The sequence below is a fragment of the Podarcis liolepis genome (genome assembly GCF_965112155.1).
Source record: "Podarcis liolepis genome assembly, chromosome: 13".
NCBI classification, from domain to species: Eukaryota; Metazoa; Chordata; class Lepidosauria; order Squamata; family Lacertidae; genus Podarcis; species Podarcis liolepis.
The window spans coordinates 16,446,214-16,456,507 of NC_139573.1; the positions used below are offsets into that span (position 1 = coordinate 16,446,214).

General features: G+C 47.7%; 1 protein-coding gene across 4 annotated transcripts; it reads right to left on the reverse strand.

Annotated features, from left to right (window-relative positions):
• Nucleotides 1–486: 486 nt before the first annotated feature.
• LOC310691309 (uncharacterized protein) lies at nucleotides 487–6,422 on the reverse strand. 4 transcript variants are annotated; one of them, XM_083471044.1, is made up of 3 exons: nucleotides 6,152–6,422; nucleotides 4,808–4,925; nucleotides 487–3,473 (listed from the first exon to the last, which is right to left on the reverse strand). In XM_083471044.1, the coding sequence occupies exons 2-3, from the start codon at nucleotides 4,887–4,889 to the stop codon at nucleotides 2,437–2,439; spliced, it is 1,119 nt and encodes a 372-aa protein (XP_083327170.1). In that variant the 5' UTR covers nucleotides 4,890–4,925; nucleotides 6,152–6,422; the 3' UTR covers nucleotides 487–2,436. The 4 variants fall into 4 exon arrangements, with proteins under 4 accessions (XP_083327170.1, XP_083327171.1, XP_083327173.1 ...); XM_083471045.1 differs by having other exon boundaries at nucleotides 4,808–4,928; nucleotides 6,152–6,271; XM_083471047.1 differs by having other exon boundaries at nucleotides 5,608–6,170.
• Between the last annotated feature and the right edge of the window lie 3,872 nt (nucleotides 6,423–10,294).

Below are 10,294 nucleotides of genomic sequence, written 5' to 3' on the forward strand. Positions count from 1 at the left end.
TTTCAAGATGGCACTGCCATTTACACAGCAATCCCATTGAACACTTGAGTCACCTGTTTTAATTGCTGTGTTATTTTAACAGCATTACTATATTAAACATTAAACTATGTTTTTATTTTAATGCTTGCATAATTGGTTGTTAGACTCTATATTTTAAGGTAGTCATTAGCTTTACTTTTATGATGACTTTTAATTGTTTTACCATGTGTGATTTATTTTTATGTGTGCTGCTTAGAAATGCAAATTAAGCATTATATAAATGCCTTAAATAAATATACTTCCATACCACTTAGAAAACTATTTTGGATCAAGTGGTGTATATAAATAATGGCACTGCTTCATGGAAGAGTCCTCAGTGACTGTAGGTCTTACAAGGGAGAACACATGACAGCTTTGTATGATTGTATGATTCTCCACATGTTTTGGATGTTCCTCTCTTCCACCTACACAAAAGAGTTAGACAAAAGGATGGTCAAGATAAGCAACTGGGTGAAAAACATTTATTTTGGTAACTTACAACGAAGGGGGTTTAGGTATACACAATTTCTTCACAATTGATTTTCTCAAGGGCAGTTGATACATGGAATAAAAACACCGTCTCAAAGGCAGTCAAAAAATAAAACCAAAGAGCCTGTTGCACCTTAAAAACCAATTGATTTATTGTGGTATGAGTGTACTTGAGAACTTTATTATCTTTCCCTCTTTTTTTCTTTATAGACTGCCCTTCCTCCCAAAGGAGACCAGGGCTGCTACAGACTCACACTACAACTCTTTCAGAATTGCTTGACGACCTTAGGTAGCAATACATCCTTTTTTTTAATGCTCTTAATAAAATGTCCTTGCCACTGACAAGGAGAGAAGCTTAAGTCAAGCTTTGGGGACTGTCCGGATAGTCTGGATGCTCACCAGCACAACAAATGTGTGTTGAGTTTCTCCTTTGGTGTGAGGGCTCCAAACTCCTCACTCCTTGGGGAAGTGCTTTTTATTAGGGGGATATTGCATCCCCCCAAAAAAATCTGCTTGTCACTGGGAACATGCAATTCCATTCCTAGCTCACGGGGACACCTGAAGTGCTATCTGAAATGTGGCTGTGTGCACATTGTTGCCGGTAGTGTCCTTGGCATCATGGATGGGGAATGACCCGACTCCCCACAGTGCCCACACTGGACGCTAGTGCAAGCTGCAGAGAGGGGACCGGTGGAGAAAGCAAAAGGGAGGTCACATTCATCTTGGAGCCTCTCCAGGAAAAGTCTTAAGAAATCCCAACTCAAATGTCCCTGCTCCCTCTAAAGAAGCGTTGAGGACCTTGCAGCCTTCCAGATGTTGAACTCCAACAGCCTCAGCCAGCATGACCAATGACTGGGGATGATGGAAGCTGTGGCCCAGCAACACTGGGGGGGGGGGGAAGCAGGTTCCACACCCTTGCTCTCATGCAGGTGTGTGGAAGCTTTGGCCCACCCAGCACCTCTGGCTGTTGGCCACGTTTGCTGGGGCTGATGGGAGTTGTAGTTCAGCAACAGCCCTGGAGGTCCAAAGATCTCCCCCCCTCGCTCCAAAGGCGGGATGATGTGCGCTTCAGCACACAAAGGAGTAGCACTCCTTTGTCCTGTCACAGGGAGCTGAAACTGATTGGCTTGAAGGCAAAGCGTATAGAAGCCCTTTGCCAGTTTTACTTTTGCAGCAAGCCGAGCTAGAAGTCTCGAGAAGCAGGGCCAGGCTGTGAAACAGACTTCTACATACTCTGCAGGAGTAATAAAGAGTAAGGAGGCAGAGGGCTGAAGTGAGTGACAGAGAAGAGCATAGAAGCAGGGATTAGGCAACTAGTAGGACAGATTGGCAGGTTAGCACACAGAGATTATTAGCTTGCCAGACCACTTTCTGCTGTCAGTTCCAGGAGAAAAAGAACCAGCTCTCTTCCATATGATTAATGCTTTTTTTGCCTAGTGACCTGGAGGCAAGTGCTACTCTCCAGAGGCGTGCAACTGCTCACACACCTGCAACATGGCTATGTATGCTGGGCAGGAGAACCATGACAGCGAACACCGGACTTGGGAGAAAGCACTGGAGCGCCAACCACTGCGTGCTCAGACTCTTAATTTGAATGCTCAGCCTTTGCCCAACCTATGGCGAAGCACATTAATGGCCTTGATGAGCTCTGCCAGTCACGATCAGGGAAGCAAGGAGAAGAGATCTGATGGGTGCAGAGTCGAATCATAGAAGTATAGAGCTTGGAGGGACCTCATCATCCAGTCGAAGCCCTTGCAATGCAGGAATGAAGTAGACGGTCCGATCAGAAGCTCTTTTGTTCCAAGGAGCTAAAGCTAGTCAAAGAGGCCAGGGACACAGCTCTACAGGGGCCTAGAGGGAGAGAGAGGAAGCGAGTGAAAGGGGCTACTATCATAAAGAAACCGTAGGGCAGCCCTGCTCTCTGCTTTCTCAGATATTTTGCAGCAGAGGGGGTGTCTCCACCCAGGGGTGCAAGGCGAGAGCGGCCACTGGCTCCTCCTCCACAGGGTGCACCTGTTTCTGGTGACGGGTGAACTGCGGCTTGTAGCGGAAGGCCTTGCCGCAGACCGAGCAGGTGTAGGGCTTCTCGCCCGTGTGGATCCTCTGGTGCTTGATGAGGTTGGAGCTGACGCAGAAGCCCTTCCCGCAGTCCGCGCACTTGTAGGGCTTCTCGCCGGTGTGGATGCGCTGGTGCTCAATCAAGATGGAGCTCTGGGAGAAGCACTTGCCGCACTCCTCGCAGCGGTAGGGCCGCTCGCCGGTGTGCACCCGGTGGTGGGACACCAGGTGGGTCTTCTTCTTGAAGCGCTTCCCGCACAGGGAGCAGGGGAAGGGCTTCTCCCCGGAGTGGGTGCGCTCGTGCTTCAGCAGGTTGGAGCTGAGGGAGAAGCACTTGCCGCACAGGGCGCAGGTGTAGGGCTTCTCGCCCGAGTGGGTGCGCAGGTGCTTCATGAGGTTGGAGGTGCGGCTGAAGGCCTTCCCGCACTCCCGGCAGGGGAAGGGCGTCTCGCCGGTGTGGGTGCGCTGGTGCTCCACCAGGGTGGAGCTGCGGCTGAAGCCCCGCCAGCACTCCAGGCACGTGTAAGGCTTCTCGCCGGTGTGGGTGCGCTGGTGCTCCACCAGGGTGCTGCTGCGGCTGAAGCTCTTCTCGCACTCGCTGCACGTGAAGGGGCGCTCCCCCGTGTGGATCCTCTGGTGCTCAATCAGGTTGGAGCTCTGAGAGAAGCTCTTCCCGCAATCAGTGCAGTGGAACGGCTTCTCGGGCGCACGCCGGGGCGTGCTCGGCGGGGCCTCTAAGATGCCCAGGACATTGATGTAACCCCCCATGGCCGGCGCGTTCGATCTCCTGCGGCGACGCCGGAGCGGCGGGGGGTTTACCCGGCAGATGTTCTGAAGGGTTCGGGGGGCATTTTCCGCAGCTGCCGCATTAGGAAGAAATGCCACTTCTTCGTTCACCATCCCGTCACCTGTGTGGAGAATATTGTAAGCATCTCAGCCCCATATGTACTTTAAAAAGCTTGGCTCCCTGCCCGTATTGAGGACAAGTTGCCACCAGAGATTAGGAATTCCCAGGCTACGTCAGACCAGTTGTTCACTCTGTTCAGGGTTCTGTCATGAGACAAACAGCCAATCAGCAGAAACCAGGAAATTGAGCGTAAGATTGACGCCCTGTTTAAGAACTGTAGGTGGGTGGGTGGTAAGGGGAGATGCTAGGGCTGCTACCACGGAAGCCACTCCTGATATCCCTATTCCCAGTTGTATACAACTGTTGCATAATTATTAGAGGGATGGACTATGAGCGGGGAGATCAAGGGTCAAATTTACACTCAGCTGCAAAGCTCACTGGGTGGCTGATCAAATTGCTCTCTCTCAGCTTAACCCGCCTCACTGTAGTGAGGATAGGGGTAAGAATAACATGTAAGTAAACATAATATTCAATGGAACATGAACATACATATACTCAAAGGTCGTCTAATAATACCACACATGTTCCAGGGCTGAAGACTGATATTAAAAACAAGTTATGGGCTTCAGCTGAAACCTTTGCATTTGCTGTCTAGCACTGAATTTGGCAACAACCAGCAAAAACTAAGTTTCTACTGCTCATAGTTTTGAAAAGGAGATAAGAAGAATCTCCATTTCCTCATTTAATTTTCCCCCAGTGTTTCTTCACTTCTCAATCTAAAATTCCAACTTTTTGCAAAGCTTCCACCCCAGAAACAGAAGAAATTATGTAAAACTTAGTATTTATGCATAGTTTGCATAATTCATTGATTTCAGAGTATGAGCATCCAGATCACAAAATATGTTTTGGGAGGTGGTTTGGAGCACAAAGTACAGACACACATACCTGTGCAAGTATTTATTCAGCCAAATGAAAGGAGGGATTCACTTTTGGGTACAGTATATACAGTCATATGCTGAACATGCACTTATTTACTTTGGCCTTTGACACCAGGGATATATATATATATATATATATATATATATATATATGGGTGAAGGACAAGTGTAAAATCTAATAATAAAAAATGAGAATTAGTAACAACAACAACAACACAAAAAGAATGATCGTGTGTGCCTGAGGTGTATAGTAGACTAACATTTCTGTAATAGGACTACAATACAAAGTGTGTTCCAAAAATCTGAATAAGTGAATATTCCCTTGTGGCAATGATTCTATTAACTTATTTTAAGAGAAATGAAGTGAATCTGTCAATCTGAAGTGAATGAGTGGGGAAATGAGCTTTATAATTTTTCATCAATAAATAATACAGTGTGATTGTGCCCAATTTCTCACCTGAAAAGATTGTTCCCCTTGGGCTCTCCCCATCCTCAGACCTCTGAAATTCTGGAACATAATTTCCATCAACCTGGGCCATCCAGAAGACCAAAACACACTTTGCTGAGCTGAAAACCTGCTAGTGAGAGATGCAGAATCAAGATTTCATGTCCACTCTCTGTTCTAAATATGTTTCGATGTAGGGGAAAACAATTATTGCTACACACTCAATCAATCATGAATGTGTAGTTCCTCAGAACATATAGCCTGTGGAACTTTCTACAGTTACAGTAAACATAACACCAGTCATTAAGATAATTGCATAGGTATTAGTCGCAGTAAATAAAGCTAGGCTAGCACAGGGTGGTTGGCAACGTGCATGTAAAGCTGGAAACGGTGTGGAAAAAGGCAACCAAAACGATCAGAAAGCTAGAGTAAATAAAATAAAAATATAGAACCCTCTGAGATAAACTAGGTTGATAGGGCAGGAGGTCGTAACAGCAATTTAAATATGGAACGAATGCAGAAGGCCTATTCGCATGTCCGTGGCTAGTCATTTGTTTTGTTCTGCACCCCGCTTAGGGCAAGCGTGTCCTCTGAATCACTTGCCCTGGTCGCAAGCCACAACGCAGCCAGCTGCAAAACTTCCCTACTGCTGGTTGACCCCGCCATGTAAAATTGCGGCTTCCGCCAGCGACGGCAGTTCAAAGAGAATGAGTCACTGTGAAAGGAAAAAGCAGACCAGATGGTGGTGGGGGGGGGGGGGAATCCAAACAAACCAGCTCGATGGGTGAGCAAAATATGAAACCGATACTTACAATGCACGCCCACCCCCTATAGAGGGAGAAGGGAAGCCACAGATCGCCGGAGACGGGATCAAGGACAGCCACCTGCAGGAGGAGGATCGGTTCCTAGAGACGCAGTGCAACGACTCTTCTCGCCTTCCTAAAGCGGCTGCCACCCCAGCTTGAGAAGGGGGGTGGCACGAAACCCCTGCCCGCCCCTCTTTCCAGCCCCACAGCGCTGCATGCATGGATTACTGAGATGGGGAGGGTTGGAAAAGGAGGGAGTGCGTGGGAAAGGAAAACAAAGTCCTGGGGCGCGTTTCCGTGCAATGGCCCCCAAAGAGATCGCGGTGCAGGCTGAGAAGACCACGGAGGGGGGAGGATCAAGCAACAACCTCCCCCATCCCCCCTTTTTTGCAGCGCTCCAGGCGACTGCAGAGCGCGATTCCTGCCCCCTTCCTATTGTTTCTCCGTCGCAACTCCCCCCACCCAACCCGGAAAAGCAACCCGATCCTCCCCACTTCCCACCCCCGAGAGACCAGCCCCCTCCTCCAAAGGAAGGCTCGCAATCGCTCACCAGACTCCCGGGAAAGCCCAGACTGCGGGCGCAAGAGGCGCTGTGCCCCGTCGAAGGCCGTCCCCAGGAAATCCCATCCTGGCATCAGGCGTTCCCCTTGCGCGAGAGGGCGCCGCCCAGCCCTCCCCTTCCCTCGCCGCAGTGCCGGGAGGAGGCGTCGGATTTGCGGTGGTTAAAAGGACAGAGGCCACTCGAGGGCTGCGACACGCGCGTCCCCGAGACAAAGCCGCCTCCACCTCCAGAAGGTTGCAGCCCGCATCGTTTGCCCAGAAAGATTCCTCCTCGCCGTCCTGGGAAGGGAATAGACAACAAAGGGGTTCCTGGGTTTCTAAGCTCTTCTTCCATGACAGTCATCCGCATCCCTAACCCCCACAATGTCTCTAATTCAGCCGACTTGTTTTTTCCAGGAGATCAGAACTGTATAGGGTGGGCCTGAGCAGTGGCGTAGCGTGGGTTGTCAGCACCCGGGGCAAGGCAAGTAATTTGCGCCCCCTAACCCGTGGATTTGCGCCCCCTAACCCTAATCCCCAGATGTTGTGGCCGGTGTGGCCGGCCCCCCCCTGCACCCCCCACGCTACGCCACTGGGCCTGAGCCCAGTTTGTGTTAGGAGTAAGAACACATACTTCGCTGCATTTCTTGGATAGGGACCTGGAAGTAGCAGCCATAGAATTTGTAGAGTTGGAAGGGACCCTGAGGGTCACCTGGTGCAAAATGTACAAATCTCAACCCAAGCATCTGTGACAGATGGCCATCCAACGTCTGCTTATAAAGCTCCAATGAAGGAGAGCCCGCAACCTCTTGTGGGAGTCTGTTCCACTGTCAAACAGCGTGGGTGGCGCTGTGGTCTAAACCACTGAGCCTCTTGAGCGTGCCGATCAGAAGGTTGGCGGTTCGAATCCCTGCGATGGATGCTCTGTCCCAGTTTAAGCCAACCTAGCAGTTCGAAAGCACACCAGTGCAAATAGATAAATAGGTACTGCTGCAGCGGGAAGGCAAACGGTGTTTCTGTGCACTCTGGCTTCCGTCATGGTGTTTCGTTGTGCTAGAAGTGGGTTAGTCATGCTGGCCACATGACCCGCAAAGCTGTCTGTCGACAAATGTCTGCTCAAATACAGCTGCTACATGTGGCTAATGAATATAGTAAATGTGTTATTATTAGTAGCAGAATGTCATTCAAAATTTACAATTCATCAACTTCAAAATATCAGTCAATAACCAAGAAGTAGTCAACAAAATGAATTGCTGGCGGGGAACACCACGACGCCTTTCAATAGATGATATCCCAGACAGTATATCCGGATTGAATTAACTGTTTCCAAGATGAATCTTCGTCAGCTGATGATGAAATTGAATACATTACATATAATGAATGACAACAAAAATAATACTGAGCAACCCGCATATTAAATAACGAATAAATAATAAATGAGGCATACATACCAAATAGTTTTAGATAGACTATGCATATAGGTAAATGTAATACTTGTGGATCAGAGCTCACTAACCAGTGTAGCTAACTGATACTGATAAAACAGATGTAAAGAATTTATAAGGTTATTCACAGGTGTGGGAAATAACAGTGTATTTATACTCAGATCCATACAGGGTAACCTTGCTAAGCAAATCAGTCTCTTAAGCTCAAGCCAAGAAATAGTACTCTTTATGAAACTGAATATCAATATACGTATCAAGGCTTTGAGATTAAACCACTGAAGAAGCCCGGAAAACTACCTTGGGAGTGTTCTACCTGCAAGTCCCAGTAAAAGGGCCCCATCGGGGGCAAACAGCGGCCTCTTGGTTACTTGGAGTGCCAGGGCGAAACAGGTGCAAAATGCCGGCACCCTGTCTACAACTTCACTAACATCCACCTACAACTTCACTAGCATCTCTCGGTATTGTGAACAACACTGAACTCACCCTTTGATGGTATCTTCACAAACTTACTTAAAAAAGATAAAGAAAACAAAAGACTGAGTTAAGTATTTGAAAAATCCATTGAAACCAGACATCGTAGGTTCATCTTAGTTTGGGTAGTTCGTAAGTCTCTAGCTTTGGACAAGGTTTAGTATTTTTCTCAGAAGATTGATAAAGAATGTATAATTATTTTGGTAATTATTGTGTGTATATTAGTCGCCAACGTGTTGCATGAGTCGTACTACTAATCCAGGGGTCAGCAAACCTTTTCAGCAGGGGGCTGGTCCACCGTCCCTCAGACCTTGTGGGGGGCCGGACTATATTTTGAAAAAAAAAATGAACGAATTCCTATGTCCCACAAATAACCCAGAGATGCATTTTAAATAAAAGCACACATTCTACTCATGTAAAAGCACACTGATTCCCAGACCGTCCAGATTTAGAAAGCGATTGGGCCAGATCCAGAACCTGGGCCTTAGTTTGCCTACCCATGCCCTAATCCTTAGGGCTACTTGGTGTGGTAAGAGGGCTGAGGAGGAGCCACACCGACAGAGCAAGGGCTATAACTCAGTAGTAGTATATCTGCCTTGAATGCAGAAGGTTCCAGAATCAATCCCTTGCTTCTCTAGGCAGGGTTAGGAGAGACTGTCTGAAGCCCTGGAGAACTCCTGAGAATCATTGTAGATAATACTGAGTGTGAGCTAGACCAATGGTCTTATTCAGTGTAAGGCAGCTTCCTATGTGGATAGCTTAGTTAGTTAGAACGCGGTGCTGATGACACAAAGGTTGCAGGTTCGGTAACTGTATGGGAGAGATGCATATTCCTCCATAGCAGGGAGTTGGCCTAAATGCTCCTCAGGCTCAGGGTCCCTTCCAACTCTACAATTCTGTGATGGTTTACTCAGAAATAAGTCCCAGAAATATGCAGTGCTTTCTTCCTAGTAAAAAAGGTAAAGGACCCCTGGACGGTTAAGTCCCATCAAAGGCGACTGGGGTGCGGTACTCATCTTGCTTTCAGGCCAAGGGAGCCGGCGTTTGTCTGCAGACAGCTTTCTGGGTCATGTGGCCAGTACGACTAAACCACTTCTGGCGCAACATAACACTATAACAGAAGTCAGAAGCACACGGAAATGCCATTTACCTTCCTGCTGCAGCAGTACCTATTTATCTACTTGCACTGGTATGCTTTCAAACTTCTAGTAGGAGTATAGCATCTCAATCAAGGGAAGTAATAGTGCCACTGTATTCTGCTCTGGTCAGACCTCACCTGGAGTACTGTGTCCAGTTCTGGGCACCACAATTCAAGAAGGACACTGACAAACTGGAACGTGTCCAGAGGAGGGCAACCAAAATGGTCAAAGGCCTGGAAACGATGCCTTATGAGGAACGGCTAAGGGAGCTGGGCATGTTTAGCCTGGAGAAGAGGAGGTTAAGGGGTGATATGATAGCCATGTTCAAATATATAAAAGGATGTCACATAGAGGAGGGAGAAAGGTTGTTTTCTGCTGCTCCAGAGAAGCGGACACGGAGCAATGGATCCAAACTACAAGAAAGAAGATTCCACCTAAACATTAGGAAGAACTTCCTGACAGTAAGAGCTGTTTGACAGTGGAATTTGCTGCCAAGGAGTGTGGTGGAGTCTCCTCCTTTGGAGGTCTTTAAGCAGAGGCTTGACAACCATATGTCAGGAGTGCTCTGATGGTGTTTCCTGCTTGGCAGAGGGTTGGACTCGATGGCCCTTGTGGTCTCTTCTAACTCTATGATTCTGTGATTCTAGTAAATGTGTTGAGGATAGTGGCCAAAGTTAGCAGCATAACAAGACTCACTTTTGAGTATAAATGCATGAAATTGTACTGTTGGTTTTATTCTTGTTTATTCTCTTACATTCATATGCCACCTTTCTTCCATCATAAAACCCAAGATTGTATTATAGTTCCATCCAGGCACTGACCAGATTTAGACCTGCTTAGCTTCAGAAAGGTATTTTAGTTATTTTATCTAGTGCATAATTGTATCATTTTTGTAGCCTCATGTGCCTTCAGAACATACTCTGGGACCAGGCCAATAATAGACTTGAGGAAATTCAAGGATGCATTTGCTGGCAGTTGTTGCACAATGAGAACTGCCTGTCCTGAATTTCTCAGAACTGATCTCCAAGGAAATTCCTGGGTTGCCGAACCCCACTCCACCCAACCTTCTCACCAAATGAGGACACAGCAAGCTTGGAA

Bases quoted from the DNA above. Each gene is read 5' to 3' on its own strand.
- LOC310691309 (XM_083471044.1), bottom strand. From the start codon at position 4,889: ATGGCCCAGGTTGATGGAAATTATGTTCCAGAATTTCAGAGGTCTGAG. The intron at 3,474-4,807 runs GTGAGAAATTGG...TTCTCCACACAG, and splicing joins AAGGGGAACAATCTTTTCAG to GTGACGGGATGGTGAACGAA.